At 42.4% G+C, this 18,158-nt stretch overlaps 1 protein-coding gene across 1 annotated transcript; it reads left to right on the forward strand.

Moving 5' to 3' along the window:
- Positions 1-12,364: 12,364 nt before the first annotated feature.
- Positions 12,365-17,817, forward strand: LOC107297835 (putative carbonic anhydrase 5). The gene is made up of 5 exons (XM_029286395.1): positions 12,365-12,408; positions 14,263-14,352; positions 15,151-15,223; positions 15,323-15,486; positions 17,554-17,817. The coding sequence occupies exons 1-5, from the start codon at positions 12,403-12,405 to the stop codon at positions 17,680-17,682; spliced, it is 462 nt and encodes a 153-aa protein (XP_029142228.1). The 5' UTR covers positions 12,365-12,402; the 3' UTR covers positions 17,683-17,817.
- Positions 17,818-18,158: the final 341 nt, after the last annotated feature.

The raw sequence follows: 18,158 nt of genomic DNA on the forward strand, positions 1-18,158 counted from the left end.
CTGATGAATAATATGATTCGGTTTCGGAAGAGGCTGAGTTACCTAACCTGGATGTCTGCTTTCCTTGGAATATGTGGAAAGGCATTGCAGAGAGGGCACCTTCCTTGTAAGATGCCAGAGTGAATTGAGGCACATAAAACTAGTTCCAGACTCTACATCTTGGCACTAAAAACCGGTCTCCAATAATTATCACTGATCATAGGTTTGGCTGTCTGCCAAGCACTTCACCGCCATTTCGTATCGGAAGCAAGCTGCTCTCCCACCCATGATTGTTGTGCGGGAAACAAAGGCAGGAGTTGCAGGTTTCTTCTTGTAAACTCCAAGAAATTAAAGAAGAGTAGTAGTAAGTACTCACTGGAGAAGGGCCTAATGCTGGGAAAGCTTGAGGGCAATAGAAGAAGGGGACGACAGAGAATGAGGTGGCTGGATGGAGTCACTGAAGCAGTAGGTGTGAGCTTAAATGGACTTCAGAAGATGGTAGAGGACAGGAAGGCCTGGAGGAACGTTGTCCATGGGGTTGCGATGGGTCGGACATGACTTCGCAATTAACAACAACAACAACAACAAGTAGTAAATACGCTTTGTGGCTGATGCCCTGAGGTTTCTCTGTTCCATTCTTTATTTAAATGAACAATTTTAGATTTTCTGCTGATTCTCAAATGCTCAAAAAAGCAAGGGAAGGAGGCTGCACCTGACATTTACTGAAGCCCTTTAAATTTCTGGGGAATCCAGAAAATCCCAAATTAGGCCCTTACGTAACAGGGGTTGAACTGATAGGAAATTCAAGGAATTAAACCAGAATATTATAGTTGAATTTTAAGCAACATTTGGCTGTGCAAACTTCCCTGGACTGCACTCTTATTAATTATACACAGTCCTCAAATTATTACCGTAATTGAGCTTGCTATTTCCTTTGTAAGTCCTGAGGGTCATAAAGCAGGTCATCAGGTGCCTGTGCCTGATGTTATGACCTTTTTTGTGGCAGTCGCTAAATGAACATGGCAGTTTTAAAGCGAACACTGTGGTCGTTAAGCAAATACCATGGTCATTAACTGAACCCATTAATCACTTTGGAGCATTTTTTGCCAGAAACTGAGGTAAACTAGGAAACCAGAAAAAGTGTACACTTTTCTAGGAAAAATGTAAATTGCTGCCACATAACCACGGGGCATTGCAAAAAGCCGTAAATTCAGGCTGGTTGCTGAGAGCCAAAAATGCAGCCATGGGACCCTGAAGGGGGAAGGCAACAAATATTGGAACTTCAAATCTGGGTCTTAAGTTCCTTTTCCAAGGTCCGTCATAACTTTGAGCAATTGCTAAGTGACCGATTTTAAGTTGAGGACTGCCTTTAATAGGAAGAAGAGGAGCATTTGGATTTTGTCCCTCAAATGCTTCCCTGGAAATTGTGTCCTGAAAATCTGATCAGCCTGTTTGGCCACCTTTCTGCTTTTTGTAACCGCTTAACCTCAAGTTGGCTGGGGAATCCTGGGAGTTGAAGTCCATTCATCTTCAAGTTGCCACGGTAGAGCAACACTGGCCTAAGAACCTGTTCCATTGATCACCAGTGTCAAATTCCTGAGTGTCAAAGAAAAGAAGGGGCATGATAGGTCAGCGGTTAAAGACATTGAGCTTGTCAGCCTGGGTTTGAGACTGAGCATCGCTTGATGGGGTGAGCTCCCGTTACTTGCCTCAGCTCCTGCCCTCCTAAGCAGTTTGAAAGCATGCAAATGTGAGTAGATAAATAGGTACCACTTTGGTGATAAAGTAATAGTGTTCTGTGTGCCTTGGTGAATAACCATGCTGGCCCCATGATCACGGTAACATCTTCGGACAATGTTGGCTCCCTTGGCTAAGAAACAGAGATGGGCACTGCCCCCTGGAGTTGGATGTGACTGGAAAGGGGACACCTTTACCTTTATCAAAGAAAAATAAAACCAAAATAGCACCCCTACCCCTGGCTTTTAAGTAAAAATGAAGATCAGGGAAGAAAAAGGAATGACAGGAGATATTTACATCCTCTCCTTAGTTCCTTGATCAGCAAACTCTGGAATTGTCCAAGCAGAAACCCACCAAAGGTGTCAGTTCCACAGCTTCCAGCATTCCCAGCTGACCTCACTTCTTTACAAGTAGTCCTCAACTTAACAACCACAACTGAGCCCAGAACGTACATTGCTAGCTGAGAAATTTGTTACGTGACGTTTGCTCCATTTTATGACTTTCCTTGCCACTTTTGTTAAGTGAATCAGTTGTTAAATTAGTAACTCGGTTATTAAGTGAATCTGGCTTCCTCATTGACTTTGCTTGTCAGAAGGTGATCACATGACCCCAGGATTCTGCAGCGGTCATAAGTATGAACCAGTTGTCAAACATCCAAATGTAAATCATGTGACTACGGAGATGCTGCAACAGTTATAAGTGTGAAAAATGGTCATCAGTCACTTTTTGCATTGTTGTTGTAACTTTGAATGGTCACTAAATGAACTGTTGGAATAGAGTAGAGTAGAGTAGAGTAGAGTAGAGTAGAGTAGAGTAGAGTAGAGTAGAGTAGAATAGAATAATAACTTTATTGTCACTTTGAATGTACGCTAATCGGCATACATTAAAGTGAAATTTTATTGCACTCAGCTCTCAAAGGTCACCACCTCCGATACACACTACATAAATATGACAAAAATAAATAAATACAGAATTATGCATATACCCACATATATTATATGACACAGAGAGACAACACAGTCTAGTTCGGATTATGTATACATGTGCATGGAGAGAAGAACGAATTGTGCGAGTTTACCAGAGGGATGGCATAGGGAACAAGGCTATTACAGAATCGGGTAGTCCTGCTATAAATACTTTGAAACCTCCTCCCAGAGGGGAGCCACAGAAACAGACCGTAAAGTGGGTGTGTGGGGTCTCTAACAAGGCTTTGAGCTCTAAGCACATATAAGCGCTTATAAGCAGCACCGTGAATACCAGGGAGCGAGCTTCCTATGATCTTCTCAGCTGTCCTTACCATAAGTAAGTTGAGAACTACCTGTATTTAGGGTCCTTAGATGGGTGAAGACAAAGCAGTTGAGCAGGGAGGTTGGACTAGAAACCCTCCAAAGGCCCTTCCAACTCTGTTATTCTGTTAATCAAATGTAATTCAAGATCGGGCCACTGGTCTCCTAATTACAAAGCCCGATGATCTATCAGCCAACTAATTCTACTTAATTGGTTGCCTATACAGATGAGCTCCTCCTGGTATGAAAAATAGGTAAACAAATCACCCATAGACAAGTCCCTGTGTGGATGGCCCAATGCCTCTTCGTCTTTGAAGGTGTGTCCAATTTTCCTGCCTACCCACTGCTTCCTTCTGGGAGGAGCAAGCCTATAACAAAAGCCGTGTTTCCTAAGTCCAAAAGACACTCCCGAAAAGAAGCACTTCCCCAAGACTTCAACGCCAGAAAGAGCCAAGCAGAGCAGGTAAGCAAAGCAGAGAGAAATCCTACCACTGGTAGAGTTTGAACCCAAGGAAGCCACACGTTTTTCAGCTTTGATGTGAAGTCCCACACATTTCCAAAAACTCTTCTCTGTCTGCCTTGTTTTCAAGGACTTCACGGAACATCCTTGTTGCAAGATAGGTCAGGAATCATAGATTGGCAGATTCCCACTGATTTTTTGAAGCAGATGTGTAATGTAGTGGTTCAGATGTTGGATTAGGAGCAGAGAGACCCAGATTTTGGTTTACTCTCAACCTTGACAACTCACTACATGACCTTGGGTTAGCCTAGCCACTCTTTGTCAGCCCCAAACCCAAAGTGATGTAGTGGTGAATTAGGAATCTGGGGGTGTAGATTCTAGTTCCTTCTCAGCCATAGAAGCTCAGTGAGTGACTTGAGGCCAGTCCCTCTCTCTCAACCTAACCAGGTTGTGGTTATGTAGGAAAACAGGTGGAAGGAGCATCACTGCCACAATGTTGAGCTCCTGTCTGAAAGCCAGGTTATAAATCAAATTTATAATCAGTCAATACATATGTAGTACTGCCCTTGTGCAGGAGGTTGACCTGGGGAGCCTGTGGTATCTTCCAAGCTTCTTATCAGATTAGCAGCCTTAGGAGGTTTTATCTCCATTGGGTAAATCTGCTTCATAAATCTGGTAGTGGGCCATGGCCCAGGGGTTGCAAAAACTGAGCAAAACTCACTTAACTGCCTTGCTCAGCAACAGATATTTGGGGGTCAGTTGTGGTCGTAAGTCGAGAACTGCCATTGTTGGATCTTAACCTTTAGGCAACTTAGAATTGAAGATGTTAAGAGAGTGACACGTTGAACAAGTCTACTCTACCTCCTTTGAAAGGGAATTAATTAATGTTTAGCATAGTTAGCATGCAAGATATTGTTTGGGCTGGTAAGTAGTAGGGAGAAAGGAGCTGCTAGATCCCAGAAGGCCAGCCGCCTCAGTTGACCTGCATTAGTAACCGGCCCAGGGTTTCTTTTTTATTTAGAACACAGAACATAAAATCATAGGACTGGCAGGGACCTCAGAGATCTTTTAGTCCAACCCTTTACTCAAGTCCGTACAAACTACGTGTGGGAGAAAGAGATGGGCTCTGTAGTCTGTTAACGATGTGCTCCCTTTACGCAGGTACAATGGGAAGTGCTGGTTTTCCACTGAAATTATCAGCATGCATCCTGTTCTTCCTGATCCTGGAAAGTTTCTGCGTTACTTGTGATGGTAAGTTTTCTACCATGTGACCTTCCTAGAATGTGGAATTGCAATTTCAGTTTTCAGTGGGAGACACCCTCCTTAACTGATGGCCCCATTTTAGAAAATTATCTGGATTCCGTCATCTGCAAAGGAGAAAAATTTGGTGTCAGTTGCTCCTAGCTGTAAATTAAGAGCTTACAGTTGCCAAAGCTAGGTTAAAGGTAGTCCTCAACGTACAACTACAACTGAGCCCAAAATTTCTGTTGCTAAGCAAGACAGGTCTTGAGTGAGTTTTGCCCTATTTTGTGACCTTTCTTGCAACAGTTGTTAAGTGAATCACTGCAGTTGTTAAGTTAGTAACACAGTTGTAAAGTGAATCTGGCTTCCCCATTGAGTCTGCTTGTCAGAAGGTTACAACCATCATAAATTCATGCCGGTTGCCAAGTGTCCAAATTTTGATCAGGTGACCATGGGGGAACTGCAACAGTCAGTGTGAAAAACAGTCATTAGTGGGTTTTTTTTAGTGCCGTTATAATTTCAAATGGTCACTAAATGAACGCTTGTAAGACTCTAGGACTACCTGTACTTTGAAGGAGTCAGTCCTTCCAAGTATCCTGTCCTCAGGAATGGGTAGCAATGTTGAATTCTCTCTTTTTATAGTAATCCATGAAATGAAAATTTAAACAAAGACAATGCTTCTTTTGGGGGGGGGATTCATTTTGAACATCTGTGTTTTATCTTGGGGAAAGGAGTTTTTCTCCATATCTTCAGTTCTTATCTGTGAAGGGTTGGGAAAGCTGGTGAGGAAGAGAATTAGAAAAACCCCTTTGCATGCCAGAAATATGGTTTAGGTATTGAATGGAAGCAGGAGTGTCTGCAGGAGGGGGTCAAAAAAGTCAAGATGGTGTCCATAATCATATACACGACACCCACACATAAAAAGGGGGCGGGGCTTTGATCACCTGGCTGGGCTGCCATCTTGCTTTTATGGACACTCCTGCGAAGACCCCTGAATGGAAGAAATACCTTGGGATGCTTTGGGCCTTTGTTCCTTTCAATGCTTTCTTAAAAAGCCATTAAATTTCCCTTTTCTTTTTCTTTCTTGCAGATCAATGGTGTTATGACAAACCAGAGTGTGGTAAGCCATGTTTTTTTCTCTCTGATTCCAGAAACCTTCTTACTGTGGTAACCACAAGCCTTGTTGCTGGAGAGCCATCCGTTGCTTCTTGTCCTGCCTTCAGGTGTTTTGGAGAATAGCTTGACTCCCTCTTCTTTGTGACAGCTCCTGAGATATTGGAACACTGCTATCATGTCACCCCTCTGGTTTTTCTTTCCTAAATGTAGAACCTTACTTTTTTCACCATTGAATTTCATTTTGTTAGGTAGCGCCCAGTGTTCGTGTCTGTCCAGATCCTCCTGTATCTTAAGCCTGTCTTCTGGAGTGTTGGCTATTCCTGCCAGCTTGGTGTCATCTGCAAATTTGATGAGTTCCCCATCTATCCCATCATCCAAATTGTTGATGAAGATATTAAAGAGCACTGGGCCCAGAAGAGAGCCCTGGAGCATCCAACTACACACTTCCCTCCATGTAGATGCAGTTCCATTGAGGACCTCACACTGAGTATGGCCGGTCAGCCAGCTACGAATCCACCTGGTGATGATGCTGTCTAACCCACATTTTTCTATCTTATCAAGTAGTAGCTTGTGATCTACTTTATCAAATGCCTTACTGAAGTCCAAATAAATTATATCCACAGCATTCCTCTGATCCACTAATTTTGTCACTTGGTCAAAGAATGCAATAAGATTTATCTGGCATGATCTGTTTTTGAGAAACCCATGTTGGCTGTTGGTAATAACTTTGTTTGCCTCTAGGTGTTCGCTGATTCGTTGTTTGATTATCTTTTCCAGAATCTTCCCAGGTATTGAGGTCAGGCTGATAGGTCTGTAATTTCCTAGGTCCATTTTGTTCCCTTTTTTAAAGATGGGAACTACATCAGCTCTTTTCCAGGCTTCCGGTAGTTCCTCAGTGCTCCAGGATCTTTGAAAAATATAGTTCAATGGTTCTGAGATCATGTCTGCCAGTTGCTTGAGAACATTGGGGTGTAATCCATCTAGTCCTGGTGATTTGAACTCGTCTAGCGTGGATAGGTGCTCACTTACCGTTTTCTTGCCTATCTTAACTTGCATTTCTACTCTGTTTTTGTGGCACTGTTTTTGGTAGGTTGGTCTATTTTTTCCCTTTGTGTAAAGACAGATGCAAAAAACGAGTTAAATAATTCTGCTTTCTCCCTGTTGCTTGTCACCTTCTTGCCAGTTTCACCCACTAGTGGACCAATCATTTCCTTCATTTTTTTCTTGTTTTTTACATGTTGAAAGAAGCTTTTTTGTTATTTTTGACTTTGGTCGCAAGCCTTAGTTCATTTTGAGCCTTAGCTTTCCTCACCTCATCTTTGCAGGCTTGGGCTATTTGCTGATATTCTGCCTTAGTTATGTGCCCCTCTTTCCACTTTCTATTCTTGTTCTTTTTATCTTTCAATTTATCAGAGAGTTCTTTATGCAGCCATGCTGGTTTCTTTTGAGAGCTGTTATTTTTCTTCTTTGTTGGTATTCTGCTAGACTGGGCTTTTATTATCTCATTTTTCAAAATTTCCCAAGCTTCTTGAGTTGTTTTCCCCTGGAGGATTCTCATCCATGGAATTCTTCCCAAGCCCTCTCTAAGTTTATTGAAATTAGCTCTCTTAAAGTCCAAGATTCTAGTTTGACTGTGTTCTATTTCTTGTGCTTCGATAATGTTGAATTCCAATATTGCATGATCACTTCCTCCCAAGGTTCCTGTGGCTTCAACACCTTCTATCATTTCATCTCTGTTAGTGAAAATTAGATCCAATATGGCTAATCCCCTAGTTCCCTTCTCTACTTTTTGGGAGACAAAGTTGTCTGCTAGGTTTGTCAGGAATCTGTTTGATCTTCCACTTGGTGCAGAATTTGTCTCCCAGTTGATGTCAGGCAATTAATGTCCCCCATTACTATTGTGATGTACCTTAGTTAGCTGACTAGCAAAAAGTTCATTTATTTCCTCTGTTTGGTTGGGGGGCCTTTAGTATACACCTATGACAATGTCATTCCCCCCCCCCTTTTATATTGATCCAAATGCATTCAAGACAGTTTTCATCATTGTTGTGCTCTATTTCTGTAGATATGTAGTTATGTCTTATATATAGAGCAATTCCACCTCCTCTTTTATTTGGTCTGTTTCTTTTAAATAATTTAAATCCCTCTAGCTGTGTGTTGCATTTGTGTGTTTCATCCCACCATGTTTCTGTAATGGCAACAATATCATATCTGCCCTCATTAATCTGAATTTCTAGTTCACCCTGTTCATACTCTGGTTGGACATCCCGATCTAAGGATTTTTTAATTGAATCAGTGACCACCTTGAGTTTAATATTGGCTATTATTATAATTAATTTACTGTTTATTTCCTCAACTGATGACACCTAGAAGAAGTCTACATCTCAGTTTTTGTTAAAGGCTAGCATTATAATAGCATACGTTATACGCCTAATGGTATAAAGGTAGTGATAATTAAAACCATAGATCTTTAAAAAATATTAACATGGGAAGGAAAAGGTAATAATGAGTTTAAAGGAATGAACATGCCCACCCACCCTCACACTGTTTACGTTTGAAAATCTCTGTAATTCCATATGTTGCAATCACAAGTGTGGTATCTGCCAACATACACTTAGCTATCTCGAGGTTAAAATATGCTGAAACATGAGGAAGAACTTCTAAATGTTTTTTCCTTTCAGATCATTTATATATGAGGCCCAAAATTTCTGCTGCTAAGTGAGTTTTGCCCCTTTTATGACTTTTTTTGCCACAGTTTTAAAGTTAATTGTTAGTTGTAAGGTTGTTAAGTGAATGTGATTTCCCCATTGATTTTGCTTGCCAAAAGGTCACAAAAATTGATCACATGACCCCAGACACTAAATGAACTGCTGTAAGTCGATCAAAATTCGGATGCTTGGCAACTGTCTCATATTTATGANTTCATGTAATAACCTTGTTATTAACTTAACAACTGCAGCAATTTACTTAACAACTGTGGCAAGAAAGGTCGTAAAATGGGGCAAACTCACTTAATAACTGTGTTGCTTAACAACAAAAATTTTGGTCATAAGTCGAGGACTACCTGTATAGCTGCCCAACTCATAGATAGGTGACTCTTGGAGGTTTACAACAGGGGTCCGCAACCTGTGGACCAGGGCCTACTAGTGGGCCGTGAGGGGTTTGCAACTGGGCCATGGAAACAGCCAGAGAGCGTTTGCACACATCCTCACTTGTGGGAGCAGTGGGTGAGCACATGTGCTTGTGCTCCATTTACATGAGCGGCAGGTGCCCATGCATTCCCCTCACGCAAATGGAGCTGCCAGTGCTTGTTGGCCATTTTTGCAAACTATCCCCTCCCCCGGCCGGTCCACAAAGATGGAAATGTTGGGGAACTCTGGTTTACAAAATTTAAAAACTCCACCACATAATGAATACCCATAAATCCCCCCACCTCACCCACCATGGCAGAAACAACACAAACAAATCAGCCACTTGAACAGTTCCATTTCCATTTGTGGTCCCCAGGCCCACTGACAAAACAATATTTTTAGGGACTTTGAGAAAAGCAGAGGTTGAGGGCCAACTGTACCTCAACGGGAATGGTGTTCCACGAAGAAGGGGCCACCACCGTGAAGGCCCTTTTTGTGGTCCCACCAGATGACAATCCCTTATCGATGGCACCCACAATGTGCCTTGTCTTCCTGGCCTGGCGGGACAGGTGGGTTTAATAAGAGAGTAGTGGTCCTTCAAATAACCTGGCCCCAAGCCATGTAAGCCATTAAAATTGATAGCCGACACCTTGAATTTTACCTGGGAACTGACTGGGTAAATACATCTGTGCATACACACACCTGTTTGCCAAATTCTAGAAAAATGTTCTAATTTCAAAAAGGAAAAAAAAGGAAAAACATGGAAGGGCTACATTATTATATTATTATCTAATATGATCACCTCTTTACTCTTTTTCTGCTAGGACCTAGCACTTGGGGAACTATTGGCTCCTGCGGTGGCACGAGACAATCTCCCATCAACATTAACCACAAGAAAGTAGTTCATGATTCTAGTCTTGGACCTATATATTTAAACGGCTATGAAGATTGTAACATTGTCAAGCAAATAGATAATAAAGGATATCATCGTACGTATTCATGGATTACCATCCATTGCTAAATGTATAAGAAGTTCCTTCACTTGGAGGAATATTTTTGACACCAAGGGTTCCCAGCCTTGGCAATTTCCAGATTGGTGGGCTTCAACTCCCAAAATTCTCAGCAGTGGCCCTGCTGACTGTGTCATTCTGGGAATCAAAGCCTAGATATCTGGTAGTTGCCAAAGTTGAAAAACCTTGTGCTACATCACAGTGGTATATTCCTAGTAATAGCAGTTCAGCTGGGTTGCAAAGGCTACATGATCCTGTAAATCTCCGGAATCCAGCTTGGTTTTTCAATTGGAATAATTGCTTCTATTTAGGCTAAGCTTACTGTGTGGTCTCCTTTCCGCCAGGCTTGATAATCTGTGCTACAAATTTGATATGAGTGAAACTGAAGCATGCAACCTAATTCAATTCCACGCAGACCCTAATTTTTGTTTTTGGGAAATAGTGATGTAGTGCCTCCTTATTGTCACATGAACTCTAGATTCACAGGAGGTGGAATAGAATGAGCCCCAACATCTTTCTTCTCCCTGGATACCCCTCCCCCCAAAGCCTGCCACATCTATCCTTTCATTCAAATCCATGATTTGGCTGTGACTCCAGTCTTCCTAAAATATGGAGTACTGTCCCAGATGTTGCCCAGATTTGGGCTGAAAGAATGATACGATCTGCACATTTGTGGCCTGAAAGAATACACCGTAAGGGTCTCATATGCTGAGAGGACCTTGACAACATTCAATTGGATCGCACTAAGTCAGAATTTGTCAACCTTGGCAATGTTAAGATGTGCGGATTTCAATTCCCAGAATTCCCCAACCAGCATGGGAAATGGAGAACACATTACCGTAATTTCTGGCTGGGAAAATATGTAAATGAAGGCTCAATCATCCAGGCCAAAAGTATGGAAAAAAGGTTTAATCATGGCAACTGGAACAAAGGATGGGGAATTCTGGGAGCTGAAGTCCACACATCTTAACATCATCAAGGTTGAGGGTTTTCTGCCTGAGTAGGGGGTTGGACTAGAAGACCTCCAAGGTCACTTCCAACTCTGTTATTCTGTTACTGCTTTAAGGAGAAGAAAAGTAAGTCAGGGGACATCCTGAGGGACATCATATGGATGGCACCGAAATCTTCCTACCCCTTTTGATTTGAGTTTAGAGACAGGAGGAGCAGAAGGCTCTTAGGGCAGTGATCCTTAGCAGGTGCTACTCGGATATGACAGGGAGGGAGGGAGGGAGGGAGGGAGGGAGAGAGAGAGAGAGAGAGAGAGAGAGAGAGAGAGAGAGAGAGAGAGAGAGAGAGAGAGAGAGAGAGAGAGAGACTTTGACACTTGTGAATGACATATTGTTTATTTCTCCTCTCTTGCTGGTTTAAGGACTCGGACAATCCAATTAATTGGATGTGTGTAATGGAAGGCTTGTGAAACTAGGTGCTGATGTGGGTATCAGGTTGCAATTCTCCATCAGTTAGAACCTGCTTGTTAACTGTTACAAATTTAGGAATTGCAAAAAGGGCTCCAAAACAGCTAAGTCTGAGAGTTAAGATTCATTCATTCATTCATGGCTGAGGAATTCTGGGACTTGAAGTCCACAAGTCATAAAAGTTTGAAGACCCTTGTCATAGATCATGAATCAGCAGATCCTTGGGCAATCTGACATGTCTGGTCTAAGACAATGCTGTGGGAGTTAGGTGTTTAGCAGAGTGATGGCATCCTGAGGGGAGAAGTTGAAACAGTTTATGTCCAGAATGTGAGGGGTCTGTAGATATTTTCTTAGCCCTCTTTCTGGTTCGTGCAGTATACAAATCCTCAATGGAAGGCAAGCTGGTTGCAGTTGTTTATTCTGCAGTCCTAACTATCCGTTGAAGTCTGTACCTGTCCTGTTTGGTTGCTGTACCAAACCAGACAGCTGCTGAGGTACAACTGGCAGACTCAATAATTCCTCTGTAGAACTGTATCAGCAGGTCCTTGGGCAATCGGACTTTTCTGAGTTGATGCAGGAAGAACATTCTTTGTTGTGCCTTTTTAATAGTGGTTCTAATGTGAGGTGTCTATTTTAAGTCCTGGGAGATTATAGAACCCAGAAACCTGAAGATCTCTACTGTTGATACTGTGTGTCCAATATTGTAAGAGGTGGTAGAATAGGAGAGCTTCTCCTAAAATCTCCTATCATCCTTACAGTTTTAAGAGTGGGATTTTCTGGGATTGTGGATTTAGGAATCAACATCTGTTGGAATAATGCCTGTTTGCTTGTTAGTCAAAGACCCATCAAGACATTTGCTCTTAATTTTGTTTTCATTCTGTTGCAGTTCAGATAACTTTTAATTCCACAGCAACCATCTCTGGTCCCAGCTTACCAGCAGAGTATTGCCTGCACAGCGCCCACTGGCACTGGGGCACCCAAAATACCAGTGGCGCAGAGCACACAATCAATGGCCAACGCTATGCCATGGAGGTAATCAATTCAGGGTGCTGGCAAAAATAAAATTACTAAGAGATGAATGTTTGGCTTGATGTAGGAGAATACAGGTAATTCTCAATTTATGACCACAATCTGAGACCAGAATTTCTGTTGCTGAGCAAAGTGATTGTTAAGTGGATCTCACCTGATGTGATGACCTTTTTTGACCTTTCGTTAAGTGATAGTGATAGCACTTAGGCTTATATACCGCTTCGCAGTTCTTTACAGCCCTCTCTAAGCAGTTTACAGTGACAGCATATTTCCCCCAACAATCTGGGTCCTCATTTTATTGACCTTGGAAGGGTAGAATGCCGGTGAGATTCGAACTGCTGGCAGCCAGCAGTCAGCAGAAGTAGCCTGCAGTACTGCACTCTAACCATTGCACCACCACGGCTCAAGTAGTTCACTGCAGTTAAGTGACTCTTTCAGTCTTTAAGTGAATCCAGCTTCCTGCATTGAATTTGCTTGTCAGAAGCCAATTGGGAAGGTCACAAATGGAGATCACATGACTTCAGGATGTTGCAACTGTTATACTGTAAATACACGCTGGCTGTCAAGTGCCCAAATTTTGATCAGGTGACTGTGTGGATGATGATTGTAGGTGTGAGGACCAGTTGTAAGTTACACTTTTCAGTGACTTTATAACTTTGAATGGTCACAAAGAAAATGGTTGTGAGTCAAGGACTATGGAGATTCTCAGTCATCCAAGTCATGCTTGTCTCAAAGGTGCTTTTTCAAGGGGCAACTGGACTTTCTTGTTTCTCTCTGAAGATGTTTCTCTTTTCATCTAAGCAGCTTCTTCATTTCTGTCAGAATGGCGGGGAACGACTCCCAGAAAGAGTGCTAATGACCAGATGACTGCAAGGAATATAAATCCTTTCATTCTCCACCATTCAGTCAGAACTGAACAAGCTTCTTGGATGAGAAGCGGAACATCCTCAAGGAAAAACACAGAAAACCCAGTTGCCTTTTGAAAAAAGCACCTTTGGGGCATTCCTGTAGTGCTGATTACTTGATCAGCTAAGATCAATTTACCTATTCTGCAACCAGAATCTTTAACTGTGCTTTCTGCATTTCTACTTTGGCAGCTTTTTCATAAGCTATTATGTATGTTGCTGATAGTCCTCAGGGGAAGGATGTAAAAATCAGTAATGGGGGGTGCAAAGTCCTTTCAGAATAGATTACTTGTTAAAAAGGGAACACAACTACTGTCCTGATCACAACTATCTGAAGAGAACAGGTGGGAACTACAAGTAGCCAACCACTGAGCTTTATAGATTCTGTGTGTGTAGGATAGGATGGAATGATTGGCTGGGGGAATTCTGGGAGTTAAAATCCACATGTCTTAAAATTGCCAGGGTTGGGAAAAACTGTTTTATACAGACAGTTTTATGATCAAAACTGAGCCCAAATTTATGATCAAAACTGAGCCCAAAATTTTCACTGCTAAGCGACACAGTTGTTAAGTGAGTTTTGCCCCATTTTATCACTTTTCTTGCTACGGTTGTTAATTGACTCACTGCATTTGTTGAGTTAGTAGCAGGGGGTTGTTAAGTGAATCTGGTTTTCCCCATTGATTTTGCTTGTGAGAAGGTTGCAAAATGTGATCACATGACCCCGGGACACCACGACCATCACAAACAGGAGCCAGTTGCCAAGCATCTGAATGTGACCGTGGGGATGCTGCAAAGATCGTAAATGTGAAAAACGGTCACAAGTCACTTTTGTCAAGGCCATTGTAACTTCAAATGGTCACTAAGCAAACGGTTGTGAGTCGAGGGCTACCTGCATTGTTAACACTCTGTTTAAAATATTGGTGCTCATGCTCATTCTCCATTCTTGCACCAGATGCACCTGGTTCACACTAAAAACAACATGAGTTTAGAAGATGCGAGGAAGGATCCTCAAGGATTGCTTGTCCTGGCACTCTTCATGCAGGTAAGCAGCGCAAATGGTTGGCCAGGAAGAATGCCAATCCAGTGCTGGATTGGTCCAAGAGTATCTGTCCCTTGGGCAGCCTAGGGTGGCATCTTCCAAATAGGATGGGGATTTGACACGTTCAGAGATAATTCCGTATACCACGCCTACCATTTATTTTCTGGGTTAATTGGCACGGACTCCTAGTTACTGGGGTCTGCTGCCCATCATGAGTTAAAAGCTTCCATAGAACCAGTTTGGGTTAGGTAAACCCTGGATAGACCAGCATATCAGCTTTAGTTGTCCTCATGTCACGTTCCCTACTAATAGAAAGAATTGTGTTGGTTAGTTTGGACACATGTTGGCAATTATAATACATGTGTCTGTCAACGTGTGTGTTGTCGCTGGGGTGGGAGGTAAGGGTGTATTATTTTATTTTTCCTCTTGCTATTTTATGTCACTTTTTTCAGTGCCATTGTCGGTGTATAGGGTGTATAGTGTATAGGGTCTCCTGCTGGAGTGGGGGGTTGGACTAGAAGACTTCCAAGGTCCCTTTCAGCTCTATTCTGATTGATTGGTCACTAAATGAATAGTTGTAAGTCAGAGACTATATATATAGAGACATAAATGCAACTGTAACCCACTTTTGCGCCAGGCACATTCATGCTATTCTCTGCAAGCTGGCATCTCTAATTGAGAGACTATTTTGCAAGCAAAGCGCCTATTCCCTGTATCCCACCAACTATACAGTACATACAGTTTCTTAGTATAGCACAGGAGACCTTATATACTGTACTGTTATCTTTCAATTTGCTACAGAAATCCCAAAGGGTTTACTATTTCACTCCATGGACCATTCTAGCCAATCTTCTCGTCAACATCCCAGAGAAAGGTGAGTCTCTGGATCTCCCCTTCCCCCCCCAGTCCCACCCACTTCCCTAAAATAAAAATGAGGTGATGTTGTACCTGTCTCTTTTTTCTGGTTTTTCAGATGATTCTTGGGATCTGAATGGGGAATTATCTCTGGGTGGCTTATTGAAAACAGCAGATAAAAGCAGTTATTACCGCTACAGAGGTTCTCTCACTTCTCCAGACTGTGAAGAGTCTGTGATCTGGATTGTGCTTCGAAAACCCATTGGGGTTCATTCCCAAGTGGTGAGTGGATAAGATCTGATTCATCTCAGCTTTTAAGAATGGATTCTAAGATTCTCTGAAAATAGACTGGCCCTGATCCTCAAATGCTCAGATTCCTGAGTTTGTCGCAAAACCGCTATGGATTAGGACAGAGTTGCTATAAGCAAATACTGTAGATCTAGTTTTGCACTTAGAGCTGGCCATGTCAGAAGGCAAAGAAGTGGCAGATCCTGATGGCAGATCCTGATGGGAGGGGGGCCACAGAGAAGCATTGAAAGAGCTACAGGTAGCCTTAAACTTATAACAGGTTATTTTATGACTGTTCAAAATTGTGATGGCCTCTGAAAGGTGCTTATGGCTTGTGTTGTAAAAATGTTGCAGAACAACCACCCCCAAGGTCACGTGACTTCATTTCCGATGCTTGGCAACTGCTCACATTTATGCCCGGCTGCAGGATCCTGCGGTCACATGTCCATTATTTTTGTCAGTTTCAGAAGAATGAATTTGCTTAATGATGTGTGAAAAATTGTCATAAGTTACCTTTTTCAGTGCTATTGTAACTTTGAACGGTCACTAAATGTATATATACAGTATATGTATGGTGTGTGTGTGTGTGTCTATATATGTGTGCTGTGTATGTATGTGTGTGGTAGATGTATACTTTCTTAAGAGCAGACAACAGAATTTCATTTTTAATATGGGCCAGTGTGTTCATAGTAAAAAAGGACAATAAAGGTTTGTCTTCTTATAAATAAACTGTTGTAAGTTGCAGACTACCTGTATTCTTGCTCCACCGGGGCTAACACGTTTTTAGGTTATTGTCCAGGGAGTTGGCTGCCCTCCCCGAGTGAAAACATCCCCCATAAAAACCCCTTGTGGGAATAGGTCTGCTAGGGATTCTCTATGGCCCACAATCTGTGTTTGGGTAATAGCAGGACCAATTGGACATACCTAGATCATACATACCAAGTTGTTGGTAGTTAAGGAGCAAAATTTGGAAAGCTCCAGATATATGTAAGTCTGCTGAGAACTCCAATTGATGGAATCACTTAGTGCATTTAAGCCCCAAGACCAGTGATGGCGAACCTTTTAGAGACCGAGTGCCCAAACCGCAACCCAAAACCCACTTATTTATCGCAAAGTGCCAGAGCCGCATCAGCATTGTGGTACCCTCGGGGGGGGGGCAGGAAGGTGCCTCTGAGTGCCGCCTCTGGCATGCAAAAACCGGGGTGCAAAAATGGGCCACCGTGCTGCAAGGTGCAAAAATGGCTGCTGCCCCAATAATGGGGCAGGGCTAGTATCACACAGGCACTAGCCCCACATTTGCAGTGTGTGCGTGCTCACGGCCCCGTGCGTGCATGCACGCATGTAAAATGCTTCCCCCTCCCTTTTTTTCCAGTCCACCAATCGACAATGGTTAGTGACCTCTGCTCTACCACCTCTACTCAAGCTTGCTAGTCGGCTGCTTTGCCTTCTTTGTGCTGAGCAGGGCTCCTGGTCCAGGTGGCAGTGGTGGCCTGATGGACCTGCTACTGGTGGTGGTGGCACGCGTGCCAACAGAGAGGGCTCTGAGTGCCACCTCTGGCACGCGTGCCATAGGTTCGCCACCACTGCCCAAGACTTAAATATTTTTAGAATATACAGTAGTCCTTGACTTACAACTGTTCCTTTAGTGATTGTTCGAAGTTACAACAATACTGAAAAAAGCGACTTATGACTGTTTTTCACACTTACGGCCATTGCAGCATCCCATGGTCACTTCAGATGCTTGGCAACTGGCCCATATTCCTGGCGGTTGTAGTGTCCCAATGTCATGTGATCACCTTTTGCGACCTTCTGACAAGCAAAGTCAATAGGGAGTCAGATTCACTTAACAACTGTGTTTCCTAACTTAATAACCACAGTGATTCGCTTAACAACTGTGTCAAAAAGGTTCACAAAATCAGCTCTGGGCTGAAAGTCAGGAATCCCTACTTAAGACATTAAACATCTGTGTTCTGGGGAGATGAAGTAACTTTTCATTTTTTGCTGTCTTCTCCCTTCTTCTTCTTCTCTCCTGCCATTGGTTTTTTCCGTCTCTTTTTCCAGGTTGAAAAAATGACAAATTCACTATATTTTACCACCATTGAGGAAGACAGGCGAATGCAAAACAATTTCCGCTTTGTGCAGCCTTTGAATGGTCGAAAAGTCTATTACTACCAGAAGTTAAAACACTGAGTTATTGCCTGAAAAGGTGGTTTAGCATAATATTTTGAAGAGGACTTCAGATCCTCCTGAAGAAGACCTGGTCTTCGCATCTTGAATGTTGTGAGTCTAATTTTGCACAACATTAAATGAATGCAGTAATATCCACAAAATGTTTGTTGTGGTTTTTCAATAAAACGTGCATGTATTACTCTATCATGACACTTAGTAGGAACTGAACGTAAATATTTTTGAAAAGAGGTTTAGGATGTAGTAGTGCCTTACCTACTCTGACTTCAAAGGCATCTAAAGTATAGTGTTTTCTAATAAAAAAAGGCAATTAACTCAAATCTAGATAAGATGCCATAAGATTCTTCTGAGAGTGTCTTCCAGGTCCTTCTAATTTAGAAATTAGGGGATATGTACAGTGCAGATAGTCCTCATATAGCGACTGTCTCATATAGCAACTGTTCACAGTTATGATGGTGATAAAAAACGCAACTTTGTGA

The sequence above is a fragment of the Protobothrops mucrosquamatus genome, unplaced genomic scaffold, assembly GCF_001527695.2.
Source record: "Protobothrops mucrosquamatus isolate PMUCROS unplaced genomic scaffold, P.Mucros_1.0 scaffold3558, whole genome shotgun sequence".
In the NCBI taxonomy this organism is placed as follows: domain Eukaryota; kingdom Metazoa; phylum Chordata; class Lepidosauria; order Squamata; family Viperidae; genus Protobothrops; species Protobothrops mucrosquamatus.